Consider the following 18,764-nt stretch of genomic DNA (forward strand, 5'->3'; position numbering starts at 1 on the left):
GCCAAAAGGGAACCCTACTTCATTGTTGGTGGGAATGTAAACTGGTTCAGCCACTCTGGAAAGTGGTATGGAGATTCCTCAGAAGGCTACACATAGAGCTCCCCTATGACACAGCGCCTTACTTTTGGGCATCTACCCAAAAGACCACAAACAAGAACACACTAAAGCCACCAGCACAACAGTGTTCATCGCAGCACAGTTTGTTATAGCTAAAATATGGAACCAACTCAGATCCCCCTCAGTAGACGAATGGATTAGGAAAATGTGGTACGTATACACAATGGAATTTTATGCCTCTATCAGAAAGAATGACATTGGCCCATTCGTAAGGAAATGGAAAGACTTGGAAAAAATTATACTTAGTGAAGTGAGCCAGACCCAAAGAAACATGTACTCTATGGTCTCCCTCATAGGGAATAATTAGCACAGGTTTAGGCTAGTCACAGCAGAGGATCACAAGAGCCTAATACCTATGCCCCTATGAATGCACAAGATAATACTAAGTAAAATGAACTCCATGTTATGGAAATGACTGTTATATCACTGATGTAATTAATTTCAACATGCCACGTGAAACCGTAGCTTGTATTATTGATGATCCTCTTGTATCCCCTTCCTGTGATTGTACCTGCACTATCACTGTATCTTATCTGAGTACACTGGAAACTGTGTATACTGGTATTAGAATTAGGGAAGTGAAAGGGCATATAAAAACTGAGAGACAAAGGATAAAAATACAAACTACTCCAAAAGCAATACTTGCAAAACCATTTGGTGTAAACCAACTGAATAACTCATGTGGGGGGGAGAGGGACAGTGGAGGGGGAGGGGGAGGTGGAATGAGGGAGGAGGTAACAAACAGTACAAGAAATGTACTCAATGCCTAACGTATGAATCTGTAACCTCTCTTTACATCACTTTGACAATAAATAAGAAAAAATAAGAAGGAAATCTTCATGTCAACCCCATATTAAGCCAACCGTTAATGCTGATATACTGTACTATAAAAGAAAAATGTATTTGTAATATCTCATTTCATGGCTTCGAACTTACACCAATGAATTATAATGTAGTTTACCATAAGGACGAGTGTTCTAAAATAGTGCAACTAAATGCAATATAGTTCAAAAACTATATATGCAGATGTAGTGCAGTAACACTAATTAGTATCCTCTGATATTTAAATAATAATTACTTTCTGAATAAATTGAGAAGACACTCCAGGATATTTCTAAAAGATTCTATTACTCAGTATTCCAATATACCTTTGCTCTTTTAATTCTTATCTGTTATAGACCATTGTAATGCAATGTCTGCTTAATGCTAAGAACTTATTTTTTTCAGAATGAATGATGATTGGCTTTGCTTTGAGGAGCCAAGAGTAAAATATTATAGGCACATTACCCACAGAAGTGCCACTAAGGTTATTTTTCCAACGTAATATGAGAAAATAACTAACACAACACACATTTAAAACGAAATAAGTCAATATCCAGGGACCCAGTGTCAGTTCTCAGGGGGAAAGAGACAGTAACGGTCTGAACTAATAGCAAGATAAGAAGACTGAGAAGAATTATGAAAGAATAAAACGTAATAGGCCAGAAAAGTGGGTCAAAAGCAAAACAATAAGCAATGAGCATGGGGGGAAAGGTAAAGGAGGAGGAAAGAGGGGGGAATGAGGAAAGAGGTAACAAATAGTACAAGAAATGTATCCAATGCCTAACATATGAAACTGTAACCTCTCCATACATCAGTTTGACAATAAAAATTTTAAAAAAGCAATGAGCAATGTTGCCTTTTGTAGGCTAGCCACAGTGTTATAGAAATTGTAGAGAACAAAAAGAAAAGAGAAAACACTCTTATGAGTATGGTTTAAAGATTTACCTAATTCAAACAGTAGGTTATGTTCTATTTACATGTTAAGGTTGGTTGAATTTTACTATGTAAAGATAAATCTTTAGGTTAAAATTAAAATGCATAGACATATTTATGCTATAGGTATTAATTTAACAATATAGTGGGACAAATAGATTTCCAGCACCTTACTTCATTTTAAATCTTTCCATGAAAACATTCACATACTCAAATTTCTTAAGTGATTTCCTGTGCTGGAATGTCCTTCTAGCCTCTTAGATAAGAATACCTTTGGATGCCTGCTTAGAGTGCTATTATTTGTTATTTTCTCACAAAAAAACTCTTTGTAGGTCTCAACCTATCTCTTAATGAACTAGTTTCTTATACTTGCCATTAGCTACTTGCAAATAATGAATCAAAAGCTACTTGACAACCTTTCCATTGTTTTCATGAGGCTGTCCAATCCTACTAGCTGTATCATAGAAAATTCAGAACATGTACATTGACTTATTCACTACTTCTGGGTATGTATATTCACTTTAGCTCTGTTTAATGAGAGACACTAGTATTACTGTCATAGTGTAACATACTTGGAGAAACCTCAAAGTTGACCCTTAAAATGTTTTTTTCTAAAAATGTCCCAGGAAGGTACAAAACAAAAGTACTAACTTCTCCATCATTGGTACTTACTAGTATAAATATATATGCAAAGGAGTCCAGAGATCACTCTAGAAAACCTCACTATAAATCTCACCTCTAACTGAAACTTTAGTGCCAAGGAGTAGCTTAAAAATAAAATATCTCTTGTATAGTTTCTGGGATTTGTTTAGATATTAAAACTATCACACAAGTATTACATAAACACAGTAGTAACAAAAGAAAATTATTGGAGACCCATTTGTTTAATCAGTTTTACACCTAGAAAAATAGAGAAAACTAAGTAATGCTTCAGATCATACACCAATAATAAATAATCCAGTAAAATTTAATGTATTCCCTATGTGCCTGATATGTGCACAATGTGTCCAGTCCAAATGCATAACTTAGGCTCTGATAGTGGCAATTAGAATAACATATAAATCTCCAAATTAAAATATCATTCCAGAGAACCATTTGAATTTTTCACAGGTAAACTGGCTTGCAGTTTTGCATCTTTTGCTCAAAGAAGCAATTCCCAGATGGTTGATACCAATTAGCATAATGTTTTCTTTCACTTCTACAGTTGTGTTTGCTTTCTTTCCACATCTGTGTTAGTCTTAGAACCCAGCTGTTGGTAGTTATATTGATTTATCATTATCAGATATTGATGGGAAAATGTGGTATTATTTTTCTCATGGGTTTGCCAGCTTAAACATATGGTTGTTTTTTCCTACCAAAATGTCATTTAGGAAGGATCAGATAACTTAGTCTTAGGAGCTGTTTGTAAAATCACATTTAATGTATTATAAGTTCATTAATGCTATCTCATTATCTTAACTTAGATGAACTCTGGTATAAGGTACTCTCAGTGGAAGTAAACAGAAAGAACTAGATAGAACCAAACATATCTATATTCTGACATTTGCATGAATTATTAAATAAATGCAATTTAATAAATATTGTGTTTCTCATTTTTGCTTGTGATTTAATACAGTCCACACTATGATCATTTTTTCTTCTGCAATACACAAAGAGAAGATTCACATATAGGAAAAGCCTACTTGTATCTAGTCATAATTGGAAATCATAGTCCCTTGTTTTTTCTTCTTAAAATATGTATATATATATATATAATGTATATATACCCATGATATATATTTCATGATATATGCATATGTATGATATGTATACATATATGTCACATATGAATAGAGAGAAAGATGATATATATATGCATTAATATTTCCAGATGCCTCCTTTTCTGGATTCAAACTTTGAGATAATAAACATCAACTCATTCTAGTAAGAGACATTTCATGCTGACCTCCACATGGTCCACTTTACCTTATAAATATATTTTTGTTATTATGTACAAAATTTCTACTTTTGTCTTATTATTTTTCTAATAATATAAACAAACTTTTGAAATCAGGTTCTCGTTCCTCTAGCTTTGGGTTTCTTTTCTGGGAATTAATTGGAGGATTGAAATTTTCCACCACGAAGTCATACATCTTGATCATGACCTTGCTTTTTTGTTTTGTTTTATTTTGTTTTGTTTTCCGTTGCACTAATGAGACCCTGGGTAGCTCTTACTTAAGGAAGATGCTTTTGCTGTTTGGCAAGATTAATTTGATCGTAGCTGGCTATGGCATGCTTATTGTTTTATTTATTTCATGTTTTGGAGTAATTCATAAAAACTTGAATTTTTTTTTGTTTGGGAGTTGATTAAAATTATTACAATGAATTCTTGTAAGTCACCTGCTAGAAGTAATGTCCTTGTGTTTTTTGTTTTTTTTAGAAATGTAACTTGATATAACATGATCATTTTCTCTGTAATAGCTATTGCATGACAAAACAGCATTCAGAGATCGAATAATATAGGACTTTGTAAATCCAAACTATAAATCTCACCTTTAACTGTAACCTTAATGCCAAGGAATAACTTAAAAATAAAATGTCTTTTGGAGACTTTCTGGTTTTTGTTTAGACAATAAACTATCACACAAGTATTACATGAGCATATTAATAAGAAAATAAAATTCTTAGGTATCATAGAAATATAGGTATCACTAAGTAATTTCTTCGTTCATACACCAATAGTATATAATCCAGTAATCTATACACTCTACATGCCTGATGTAACAGCAACAAAATTCTAAATGTTGTCCTTATACTGTTTTGTTGGCAAACTAAACTCAAATTTTAACACATTTAAATATATTTCATTATCTTTGTCTATACATAGGGAATGATTCTGGGAAGCCTCAGAGTTCTAAGGTTAGCCAATCATATATTGCAATATGCAATGATACCAAAGTTTTGCAACATTTGCATGGTCTTTCTACTTTTCTAGTTTGAAGAGGGAGGTGAGATAAGGAGGGTAGAAGGGAATAGAAACTGGAAGGGTAAAATTCAGTTCCCTCTACTTGATGTGATTTTTACTGTACTGTTAGAAGAAACTTTTGCCACTTTTATTCTCTACCTTTAAAAATATTAGAGCAAAATGAGAACAGTCTTATCTAATAAATAATGTTTAGAAAAGTAAAAATAGGTCTGACTTGTTTTCATTTGTAACATGTGCAAAAATGATTAAAGACTTAATAAGGACACTCTATAAATAAAATTGCATGTTTTAGGTTTAGCATTCATTCTTTTTCACCAGATTTTAAGCACTCTTTTTTTCTAGGCTAGCTATGTTTGAGTAATAGAACCAAGGTTGTACTTCTAATGGAAATGCTACATTTATTATCCTCACCTAAGAGAACCAAAACCAACTTGTGCTAGGTTGCTTGCCAGCTGATGTATATGTGGTATACATTCCATCTTTGTGTCCAGGAGAAAATATGTAATGGGTTATATATGCATTATTACAATAACATTTCCAAATTTAACTTCATGAGCAAAGCATAAATATGTCATTGTAAAAGACATTTGCTTTCTTCCTGGAAGCAAATAATGTGAGGACACTGTGTGTCTAAAAAATTACTTCATTATAAGTATTCATGAGAAAGAAAATATCTAACAAATTTGAAATATGTTGTATTATTTCAGTTTTATATCAGTATTTAAATATATGCTGATATAAAATTGAAAGAACAGTTGATATCAGTTCAGAGAACAGTTGATCGCACAGTTAAAGACATATGTTAAGTTTCATTAGTTTTAAAGTTCATGTTTCAAACACATTGGATATACTTTGAATTTCAATGAAAGATCCTAATTTCTTTTAGTTTAGAAGTACACATCAGATACCCTGCAATAGATGAGTGGCTCCAAAATATGTGGCACCTACATATAGTGGAATTGTACACAACTATTAGAAAGAATAATATTATGTCATTTACAGGGAAATGAATGGGCCTAGAACAAATCATGTTAAGTGAGGTAACCCAAACTCGGAGAGGAAAATGGTGTATGTTTTCTCTCATACATAGAAGCTAGACGTAAAATAACAGGATATCATTAATTATACAGGTCTCTATGCTTTTATACACAGTGAGATCTAAGGAGGATACTCTGAGTTGAAAGGGACAATGTGTATGTACATATGATCATACAAAGTAATACTTATAAAAATGAACTCCAGGAAAGAATGCAAGAGGATTTTGTCCTCTTTTTTTGTTTGACTTGTTGTTTTCTTTTTGTACTGTTTGTTTATATGTCTTTGGGAATGTAAGAGGAAACAAAGAAATGGAGGGAAAATTGGTGAACAAATGGAATGAGAATAATGTTGAAATGTTAAAACTAAGTTAAAAATGAACTACACAGTTTGTGGGTAGGAATGGGAGGACAAAACTGTGAAAGAATGTGGGAATGGGCAACATTTTCCAAAAAGAAATTCACTATTGACTTATATAACTCTAACCCCTCTGTACATCACCTGTACATTAACAACTATAAAAATGTAATAAGAAACAAAATAGGCAACTTATTTTCCAAATTCTAACCTCATTCAATGTCATTATGCTAGCATAATAGAATAGGAGAATAGTTGTAGTTAAATGGCTTTCCTGTACTCCACTAATACCAATCCCCCTTTTGGATATCTTTTATATAAAGATGGTTGAGATGTGGTCCCTGTTCTTCTATAGTTTTAATCATATTGGTGAAGGAAAACAGATGGAACAGTGCAGCCACTTGGCAAATGGAAAAAAAAAAAAACTGGTGGGGAAGCTAGACTAGCACTGTTCTCCACCAATCTATCTTATAGCTTCATCATAAATAATGAGGATGAAACTAAGCACACATTAGATTTCCAGTGGTAGATGAAGGCAAGCCCGTAACATCCTTACCTGATGTCAGTCCATCTGAAATCATTTGATAGCTTTTTCTTCCTTAAACAACTTGTGTTAACCTGCTTCTATGTCTTGTATTAACTTCTGTTCACTCAATTCTAACATGTGAGTGAGCCTTGAACCCTATTGGTATTGTCCAAAAAACCACTAGGCCATGGAAAGAAGGTATTTGGATAATGAGTTTTAAAATCAATGTGTAGAAACTTAAATATAAGTTTTCCAGAGTCATCAACATTGAGGTTCATTTCTTGCCTTAAAGAGAGGGATTCAATGGAGTTAATTTGAAGCCTTTCAGAAGTTAAGGAAGATATCTTTGGGTAGCTATCTTTAGTGTTGACCCCATGGTTGGAAACTTGATATTTTCCCCTATACCTCTTGTCTGATGTGTGGAAAATTGGCTCCTTCAGGCTATTGCTGTGGCTGTCTCTTCACAGAACTGTTGGCAATGCTTAGAAAAATGTGGAGGTGAAGGGCTATTGAGTGAGTAGAGCAAAGAAATAATTTTAAAGCTAGCATGGAAAAGTCTGTCATGAGACTTGAAAGGAGAAATCGCAAGTTTTAATGTTGACTGCTTTTCTTTTACAATCCCTGTTGACTAAGAAATGCATGCTATTAATTTTTAATGCATTTACCACCACCTTTGTAAATGAGCCACAGTTCTGTTTTCTTCCATATCAAAGACGCTAAGGCAAGACACACTGTCTGAGTGTGTTCCTCAAGGATAACCTTCCAATTATGGCAAAGTTGGTAGTCTGACTAAGATGTAGTTCTAGAGAAATCAAAGTATTGTGCTCCCATCATCAAGCCTATATTATTATCACAATCAAAGTATACACACATAGAAGATATTGACACTAGATAGCATTATAGTTGAAAGCCAATCATAATTCTGTGGAAGAATTTGGGGAAGCTCCATTCCTAAGTCCTTTTGATTACGTTTCTCATTTATACTTCATTCCAGAAAGCTAATCCCTCATAATGGGTTTTCATGTTATTTGAGTTGAATTTACATTTCTAATATCTTTTTTTGCGATTTCAAATGCCATAAAAAAAAACACTTATTTCTTACAGAAAAAAATCATACTAGTTACTTTTTTGAACATCAGAAAATAAAATATCCTCATTATCATGATTTAAAAAAATAGTCTATTGTTCAATGCAAACCTGTTTCACATCATTTCCTTTGGTTAGTAATGCATGATTGGATATGGGACACTTATCTAGTATTATTGTTTTAATTTTAGTGAATTTAAAAGAACTCATCAGGAGAATTCTACAAGGTCTTCAAAACAGAATTCACACCAATGTTTCTCAAACTCTTCAATGAAATTGAAAGAGAAAGTTCAATACCAAACACATTCTATGATGACAGTATAACCCTCTTCCCAAAACCAGACAGGACTCATCAAGGAAAGAGAACTATAGACTGATTTCCCTTATGAATATTGATGTAAAAATTCTCAACAAAATTCTGGCCAGTAGGCTTGAACAGGTCATCAAAAAAAAATCATACACCATGATCAAACTAGATTCATCCCAGGGATGCAAAGTTGGCTCAATATATGCAAGTCAATTGATGTAATCAACCACATCAACTGGAGCAAGTTAAATAATCACATGGATATATCCCTACATGCAGAAAAGGCATTCGATAAAATGCAGCACCCATTCATGATAAAAGCTGTGGAAAAACTGTGTCTCCAGGGAACACTTCTGAATATAATAAAGGCAATCTATGACAAACCAACAGCAAGCATAATTCTAAACGGTGAAAAGCTAAAGCCATTCCCTTCAAAATCAGGAGTGAGAAAGGGATGTCTGCTCTCCCCCCTCCTCTTCAGCATAGTACTACAATTCCTAGCCAGAGCACTTAGGCAAGAAGAAAACATAAAGGGGATCCAAATAGGGAAATATGAAGTTAAACTTTCGCTCTTCATAGATGACATGATCCTATACCTAAAGAACCCCATAGACTCTACACCCAAGGAACTAGAGTTGATCCAAAACTTTGGCAATGATGCAGGATATAAAATAGACCCTCAAGAATCAGTGGCTTTTCTATATGCCAATGACCCGAAGATAGAGGCCAAAATCGGGAAAGCAACTCCTTTTGCAATAGCCTCTAAAAACATAAAATACCAAGGAATAACCTTAACCAAAGAAGTGAAAGACCTCTATGATGAGAAATTTAAAAACATGAAAAACGAAATTAAGGCAGACAAAGAAAATGGAAAAATCCTCCCATGCTCCTGGATTGGGAAGATTAATATTGTCAAAATGGCAATATTGCCAAAGGCTATCTACAGACTCAGTGCAATACCATTAATATCCCAACACCATTTTTTTAATGAAATAGAAGAAGCAATCCAGAAATTCACATGGAACAATAAAAGACCCAGAATAGCAAAAAAAATTCCTAAGCAGAAAGAACAGTGCTGGAGGAATTACAATACCGAACTACAAGCTGTATTACAAAGCTATGGTAATAAAAACAGCTTGGTACTGGCACAAGAACTGGCCTGAATACCAACGGAACAGAACTGAAAACCCAGAACTGAACCCATAAACTATGCCTACTTAATCTAAGATAAAAGAGCTAAAAAATAGGATAGAAGAAAGATAGCCTCTTTAACAAATGGTGCTGGCAAAACTGGTTCTACGCATGCAACAAACTAAAACTAGATCCTTGTATATCACTCTGTAACGAAATCAATTGCAAATGCATCAAAGACCTGGAAGTAACAACTGATACCCTGAAAACACTACAAGAAGGAGTCAGAGAAATACTTGGGCTCCTTGGCACAGGATGAAACTTCCTTAATAAAGGCCCAGAAATGGAAGGAATCAAAGAAAGATTAGACAAATGGGACTGCATCAAGCTGCAGAGCTTCTGCAGGGCAAAGGTCATAGCTTGCAAGATAAACAGAAAGCCCACAGATTGGGAAAAGATCTTTACTGGCCATACAATGGACAAAGGCCTCATATCTAAATATGTGCAGAACTAAAAAAATTAAATTCCTCCAAAACAACCTCAAATAACCAAAAGCCCCCTCAACAAGTGGACTAAAGACTTAAAAAGAGACTTCTGTGATAAGGAAATGAGAATGGCCATGGGACATGAAAAAGTGCTCTACATCACTGGCCATAAAAGAAATGCAAATGAAAACAACATTGGGATTCCACCTCACCCCACTAAGAATGTCCTTAATCAAGAAAACTAACTATAACAAATATTGTAGGGGTTGTGGCCAAAAGGGAAGCCTACTTCATTGTTGGTGGGAATGTAAACTGGTTAAGCCACTCTGGAAAGCAGTATGGAGATTCCTCAGAAGGCTAAACATAGAGCTCCCTTATGACCCAACAGCCCTACTTTTGGACATCTACCCAAAAGACCACAAACAAGAACACACTAAAGCCACCAACACAACAGTGTTCATCACAGCACAATTTGTCATATCTAAAATATGGAACCAACCCAGATGCCCCTCATGAAAATGTGGTACATATTCACAATGGAATTTTATGCCTCTATCAGAAAGAATGACATTGCCCCATTTGTAAGGAAATGGAAGGACTTAGAAGAAATTATAGTAAGTGAAGTGAGCCAGACTCAAAGAAACATGGACTCTATGGTTTCCCTCTTAGGGAATAATTAGCACAAGTTTAGACTAGTCACAGCAGAGGATCACAAGCGCCTAATGGCTATGACCTTATGAACACATGAGATGATGTTAAGTGAAATGAACTCCATGTTATGGAAACAAGTGTTATATCAGTGTTAAAATTACTTTCAACATGCCATGTGAAACCGTAGCTTCTTTTGTTGATTATCCTCTGTGTCCCCTTCCTGTGATTGTACCCGTGATGTCACTGTATCTCATCTGAGTACCCTGGATACTGCATATACTGGTATTAGAACTAGGGAACTGAAAGGGAATATTGAAATTGAGAAACAAAAGATAAAAAGACGAACAACTCCAAAAGCGATACTTCCCAAACCATTTGGTATAAACCTACTGAACAACTCATGGGAGGAGATGAAAAGGGGTAGGCGAACAGGGGAATGAGGGAGGACGTTAAAAATAGTACAGGAAATGTACAAGAAATGTATGAAACTGTAACCCCTCTGTACATCGTTTGACAATAAATAATTATGAGAAAAAATTATGGTAAGATGGATAACTAGGAGAGAAATTTGAATGTCATTTTGGAAATTGAAAACACAATTATCAAAATATGAATAAAGGAGCGGAATGGATGTTAATTTTACAAATTGACACATAAATTCTACTCTGTGTGAAACAAATTGAAAAAAATGTAGTCTTCTAATGGTATAACCAGCTGTTTACTGAAGGACATGCAATATACATGGAACATAATTTTTTCTATATTTCTAGTATATCCAAGAATTTAGTTCTCAGTCATCATTCAGAGGAGTTTTCCAGCTATTTTTTTGGCAGACTATAGTAAATATACCTCCATAGTCACTTCGTGACTCATTTCATTTATATATAGATGACCATTTAGTATTCCAAATGAAAAATACTTCAAACCCATTGCAAATAGAAGCAGTAAATTATTCAATTGAAAGCCACTACATTTCCATCTTATGTCCCATGTAATCTAAACTGAACAACTCTAAATATTCTAAAATTTCTGATGCAGTTGAGCACATTTTCATTCTTCTCACTATTGTCAGAGAATTCTATGTTACTTGCTGTTGCTACTACTTGCTAGAGTAGAAGAAAAGAAAGGCTATGGAAGGAGAGTCATGGTCATTAAAAATCCATGCCTTTGCCTTTTTAAATTTTACTCTGCTTGATCTTTGTAATAATTACTAGAAAACAAAAAATCCAGCCTTGTTTAAGTTGGCAGAATGTGAGGCTCCAACCATAAACTATATTAAAAATAAATTTTGCATGATGCATAAAAAAACTCATCAACTGAAATTACACATTAGTCACTATTTTATTTTACTACTCTTAAGGCCTGATACAATAAAATCTCAGAAACTAAAAAGACAAAAAGCAGAATAAAAATATATTATGTTTCACATATTCTTATTTCTGGTATCTCCTTGACACCTATTTCAATTAGTTGCGTATAAATTCAGGGTATGACTGAGAAATCGTGTTAACCTTGGAAGGTAGACTTTATTCCTTTTCTTCTCTTCTCTCTCTCTCTCTCTTTCTCATCTTTCTCTGTCTCTCCTTTTTTTTTACATACACACAGAGCCAAATGTAATTGGAAAATTGATTTGTCAGAGACTGCTGAGTTTCTAGGAATTTAGCCTTTTTCTAAGTAGGCGTAAAAAGGCACTTGGCTTTAGTCTTTATCTAAGAAGTTGTATCTTGCCACTCTTAAGAATCATTTGGTGTTAGAATTTTCTGTGAAGTTGTACATGAGATCAAGGAGGCTATGCATTTGTAAAACTTACATTTGTATAAGGATTATCAAGACTTAGAATTAAAAAAAAAAGATATTCTCTCAGAGGAGTAGTTACACAGAATTCTTAGCTACTAAGAATATACTGAGTTGCATCACTGGATGAGAGTTTTAAGTTGGGAGTTAGGTTTCTAAAAATAACTGCAAGTGCTCAATACATTCTTCCTTTTTACACACCCTTGTACAGCAGAGGATTTCCTAGGCTTATCTTGTTAGATTGGATAATCAATACACCATGTTCTAGCATTACTTATAATTGAAGGCTATTCTTATTTGTCTGCAATCTGAGGTCATGCTTTTCAAGTTTAGTAACATGCATTATTGCTCATTTGTATAATCACTTAACTATTAATAACAAGACTTTTTAAAGTATTGAGATAGTTTTAATCAGTTATTCATTTGGATATTCATGACTGAACTAACTTTAGAAAAGGGGTTCATTTCTTTCCTGTATAATTCAGTTAGCTACTTGTCTATGAACCCATACTTGAAACAAGCACTGTTTTGGTGATGTTGGACAGAACAGATCGTACAGCATGTCATACCATTGTATCCTGGCTATTGTGATAATTATTTGCCTTATACTGTTGAAATAGACAGGGTTTATCTAAACCATAGTTGATTTTTATTCCTCTTAAAGGCATATGTGGGATCAGAGTACAGATAACAAAAATAAGCCTGAAATTCATTGCATTGATAATAGTAGGCCAGAGATCTAGTGAAGAGCTGCTGCTACTTACCATGAGCATGTTTGAACTTTATTTTCACCAGTAAAATGAAGTTAATAGAGGGTTCCTTTAGATATATACCTTCAGTGGGATTGCTGGCTCTTATGATGGCTCTATTTTTAACTTTTTTGGTGAAAATTCCATTCTGTTTTCCATATTGAGTACACTTATTTATCATTCCACAAACTCTATGAAAACAATCATCACATTCTCACATTCTTGCCAGCACTCTTTTAATTTTAATTTTTTTGTTACCTTTAGTTGTACAAAGTAGTTGCCATTTAACAAAGCAGTTTACAATACGACACATTTTGATCAGTGTCACCCCTCTCAATATTCTTACCCATCTTTCCCAACCCATCCCTTCCCTCAGTTTATTTTTCAGAAAGTACATTGAGTTTTTGACTGTATTCTTGTTCTCCTCCACCCTTCTCCTCCTCATACATGTATCCACCTCCACTTGACCTTACTCCAACCCTTTCAAGCACCCTTTTCTTTGTGTTTATGTTGTTGAATTTGATGTTGCATTTTTAAGGAATTACAGTATTTGAATTCTCCCTTGAGTCTACCATATTTCAGTTAATTCATTTGTATTCACTTGCTTATCACCCAGAGTATCAGCCTAAAAGTTTATATGCTAATTCTAGCTCTTCCAAGTACTTTTTATCTTTTTAACCTTTTGGGATAGTAGCCATTCTTACTGTTTTTTAGATTTGTATATACCCGATAAATAAAATATATTGACCATTTTTTCATGTTTCTGTGGGTCTATGTCTTTTAAAAAATTCCTGTTTTGATTCATTGCTCATTTGTCAAATGAGTTTTGTTTATATTAAGTTCTTTATGCATTTTAAAATCTTCTAGCCTCTCAATTTACTTATTAAAATGTGTGTGCAACTCTTTTTAAAAATTATTGACAAGAGTTATTGCCTTAGTGTCACATGTATTGTCAGGAAACTTAGATTTAATACTTATGCAGACAGCACAGAATGCTGGCAATGATAGGCCAGTGAGCTGATCACCACTACTGTTTTCCCTGCTGGCAAGGGAAGTCATTCTTGTCTCTTCTAATTGATAATATTGCTGCCTCTGCTCTGACTGCTGTTAATCTGGGCCCAGATGTGTCTTAAGCACACTGGAGACCAGACTACTGAGCTGGGACTCAGTAAAATCATACTTTCATTCTGCTATCCTAATGGCTTGCTCTGGTTGTTTTTTCCTCTTATATTCCAGAATGATTCCTGGGGAAAGCAGTATTCCTATGCACTCTTCAAGGCTATGAGTCACATGCTGTGCATTGGGTATGGAGCCCAGGCCCCAGTCAGCATGTCGGATCTCTGGATCACAATGCTCAGTATGATTGTGGGAGCAACTTGCTATGCGATGTTTGTGGGCCACGCCACAGCTTTAATCCAGTCATTGGATTCTTCAAGGCGGCAATATCAAGAAAAGGTACTTTGTTTTATCTCTCAAATTTTCATCCCAGTACTTAGTAAACTGGATTAATTGTCTTAAAGCTACACAATTTCTGATCAAAATTATAATGAGTTAACATTTTTAAAATTAGAAAGCAATCTGTTTTGATATTTTGAAGTTTTCTCATGATCTTCATAGTACTCTTTTATTTTTGGTTCCTGTCTAGAATAATCAATTTAAAAAATAGGCCTAGAATTGCATTCATAGAAGAATTATAGCTATGTGTCTTAAAATATATGAAGCTAATGTAATGCATAATCATGTTTCAAAATATATCACATTTAGAAGGTATATTTCAATAGTTGCATTAAAACTCTTCTCTAGTATAAGTTAGAAGGACATCAGTGTCTAAATTGAACAGACCTCTTGCAGAACCCCTCTCTGCATGCTATCATCTTAATTGATACTACAATCCACACACTTTGCTGAGCATATATATATGTTGCACTTATATCTAGATAACTCATCAAACCTCACAGTCTTAAACATGCATATTAAAAGCTGCTGTCATGTATTCTTATGCACAATGTGGTAATTAAAATGATGTCTACTTTAAACTTTTCTGAAAAGAGAGGGACTAAAGTAAGTTTCTGCAATGATTGATTCATTGCATTAACAACATGTACTCAATTACATTGAAAGTTTAATAGGTAATTGAACACTACTAATATTCCTGAAAAAAGTGAGTAACTTCTGAAAAATCAAAATTATTTATAGCTGAAAGAATGTATAATTGTTATTAGGCTGTATAATAATAAAGGCTTCTCTCAATGTGAACATAGGCTCCTTTGCTCCTGACAAAACACACCATGTTCACTTCACCAAAGAGTATTTCTGAAAGTTGTACTTAAAATGGTTTTAGAATATATGTACCGAGTGACATTAACTCAGATTCAATTATTCAATTTCAAAACAACTAAACATTATTTTAGCTGTTGCTTTACTTACAGAAGTCTTCAAACTATAATCACATGATACAAAAGAGAGAACCTAAGTATTTTATTTCCCTTGAATATCCTTACACTGAAACCAACCCTAAAGGAACAAAAAGATGGTATTTCATTAGTCATGTAATGAAAAGAATACCCTCAAAACTGATTTAAGGTTCTTTGAAATGAAGACTCCAATTAAGTTGTAAAGAACAGAAAGCATAGTGAGGGAAAAGAATCTATATCCTATTGAATTATACTAAAATTGATAAATTCAAATGGACTTTAGACTTACACTCTCGTCTTTTCTCACTTTTTGTTATAGATAAAAAATCTTTTCTCATTTTTCTGCATTAATGGTTTATATTTTCTTAAATATAATTTCACAGTTTGGTATTGTCTTACATAGTAAAATAATCATATTTTTCTGGGTTCAGGAAGTCATAAGCCAAATTTAATGCAGGCACAGAATTTATTTAACTCTACTATCATAATTTTATTTTTACCTAGAGTAAGGATTGTAGAGCTTGCTAGGTGGGTGGTATATCGCTTGAGCCAAACCTCCAGTCCAGTCAGAGACATTTACATGCAAAGATGTTAATTTTGTTGTATTTCAAGTTAAACACTTTTTTGTCTGACAAATGCTTGTTACAGATATATATATATATATATATATATATATATATATATATATATATATATATATATATATGTATATGTGTATGTGTAGAGAGAGAGAGAGAAAGTTATTTGTCTTCTGACCAATATCTGCCAGTAACTTTAGTTCCACAATACTCTATATTTAGTCAGAATTATTTCTATTCTTACACAGATCTCCACAATCATATTCTTCAGCTATAGATAGATAGATATCTAGATAGATATAGATATATATCCTAGCATTCTAACAATATTATATGGTTGCTTTATTTATCTGTATAATGTATTGATGTTTGAGAGCTTCTTTTGTGCTTTGACCATTTGAATTTCTTGGCAAATTAGTTTTTGTTTAGATGAAATTCCCATAATCTCAGCGTCACCATTATCTACATTGCAGTGTACAATTGTTGGTGCTTTGTCCATTTGCATATTATGCCACCAGCATCTCCAGTTTCAAAACATGTTCCTTGCATCAGGAAGAATACTGTAATCATTCCCCACATCGTATTTCTTTACCAGAAGCCAATTATTAGTCAGCTTTATGTCTGAGTTTCCTGGTTCTGGAAGTTTCTTATTAAAAAATCTTATAATATTCATCCCCATCTATAATATATGAATATTTTGTTTATAGACTATTTTTCTATTCTCATGTTTAATAATTCCCTTTGGGTACACTGGAACTCTGTCACTATAATTAATATTGGTATTATAGTTTACTTCTTGATAGCCAGTGATGATATATTTCGATGTAATCAAAGCAAATTGTACCATCTTTTGGTGGTGGTAACATTGCAGCGAGTTATGTCATTTATCCCACTGCCTAAAGCAAACTGGTTGATCAACTTTGATCTGTTCCATGTCTTCCAGCCCATGGTTTTATTCTGAAATGTCATTCTTTGAAATTTCATTCTTCCAAGGGAACTCCCTGTGTTTATGTATCTCTATAGTACCAGGTTCCTTATTGTGAGACCTTTAACTAAGTAATATTCTAGTGCTAACAGTGTGACAGGGCTATAACATTTATACCATCATTTTCATCACCCATTGCCATTATCATTTTCTTTTCTGACTAAAATACATCTGATAATCTTCATGTGGCTTTAAAGATTAAAATTTCATTTCAATCACAATAAACATTCCTGATCTCATGGCTCATCATATTTTATACTTCAAGTAGCTACATTTTACTTTTTTCTCAGAAATACCTATGGTGTAAAAGGAGTAGTATTTAAAATGTGCCTACCCTTATTCTGTGTGCATTACAAGGAAGTGGAGTAATTTGTATAACTGTGCTGAACAAACTCAACCTTAGAACCAAACCAATTTTTATTTTGGCCAAAAATATCCACTTTTAATTTGGTGAATTTTATCTTTCCTGAGAAAATTTAGTTTTTCACAAATTCAACTTGTTTTTCAGGTGCTAAAAGCACACAGTAACAAAGGATGATTGGTCCATAGTTTCTTTTCTCCCTCCTATCATAAATCTAATTAGAAATTGTTATCTTTTCAGGTGAGAAGAAAAGGGTAAATAGGAGGTAAAAAGCAATTTAAATCTGTCTGGCAGATGTACTAAGCTGTATTTGAGTGGATCTATTGCTGATACGTTTGATATAAAATCTTTTTTGCACCATGTGAGACCTATTGAGTTCTCAATTTTACTTAATGAGGTCTGATGACGAATTTGGGTGAAGGATAAAGCAGATAAGCTCTTTAAAGTTTATGGACCTCTCAGCCAAATCTCTCTTTTAGGAAGCTCAACATTGTTTTCTGCAAAGCCAGGAAATCCTTCTGCTATACTGTTCATTTTCCTTATACACTTTCACCAACACTCACACTTCATGAAAAAGTTGCTTTTCCTTTTGGAAAAGTATGTTGTCTTCCAGATCCTTCCTGCCTATAGTATTCTTTCCAGAGGAAATATAAGTACCATGTTAGGAACATTTGTGTCTTTGATGTTGTATATTTCAACTATACAACTTCAATAATAAGAACCTGAAGTTACCTGGTTTTCACCTCTTTTTCTTTAAAGAGACATAATCAGTTGAACCACTATTGTGCTTTTATTTTTATGGGGTATTTATCTTAAGAAAAGAGGAATTAAGATTTATGATTAGCTTGACTTTAGAAAGCCATGTATACACAGTGCTTAAATAAAAAATTATTTAATTATCTAATTTTCACTTGGATCATTCGTAAGAAGAAAAGATAAATCTGAAATCTATGTCCATTCAGCGAAAAGATGGTTTTCCTTGGTTTTCTTCATAATTTATAAGTGGTTTTTCCTCCTTCAAAAATGAAAATGTCATGAGCATAACTCCCACATGGCTTGTTAATTAGTACAGAAAATATCTGTGAATATACCATGTAGACTTTGCTTCCTGGGAACTGAAATTAATGTATTTTTATGTTGAATTAGTAGTACATCCAAATGTTGGCAGGCAAATCTTAGGGCTGAGAATCTCTGTGAGAGGCGATGAAGACCTTGTGTTATAACTTGTCCTGCTTACTAATCACTTGTTTTGCTGCAAATATTTTACATTCTCACCTGAAAGAAGGAATTGCCTTTAGCTAAGACTTGTAAAAATTAAAGCAAATAAAGAAAGGAAGTTTGAGTCTGAGAGGAAAAAGTATTTTTTAATTACTAATCACTGATCTCACTGATTTTTGTCTTTATAATTTGACATAGTCCCAAAGAGATATGGTATCCCCTTCTCTTCAGTGATAATTTGTGTACTATG

At 33.6% G+C, this 18,764-nt stretch overlaps 1 protein-coding gene across 1 annotated transcript in view; it reads left to right on the forward strand.

Moving 5' to 3' along the window:
• Hcn1 (hyperpolarization activated cyclic nucleotide gated potassium channel 1) overlaps nt 1–18,764 on the forward strand; it is a 336,525-nt gene that overhangs the window by 229,427 nt on the left and 88,334 nt on the right. The window contains exon 4 of the mRNA XM_048368455.1: nt 14,195–14,413. Within this exon, the coding sequence (XP_048224412.1) occupies nt 14,195–14,413 (219 nt within the window). The remainder of the gene's footprint in view (nt 1–14,194; nt 14,414–18,764) is intronic.

Source organism: Perognathus longimembris, chromosome 19, assembly GCF_023159225.1.
Source record: "Perognathus longimembris pacificus isolate PPM17 chromosome 19, ASM2315922v1, whole genome shotgun sequence".
NCBI lineage: Eukaryota > Metazoa > Chordata > Mammalia > Rodentia > Heteromyidae > Perognathus > Perognathus longimembris.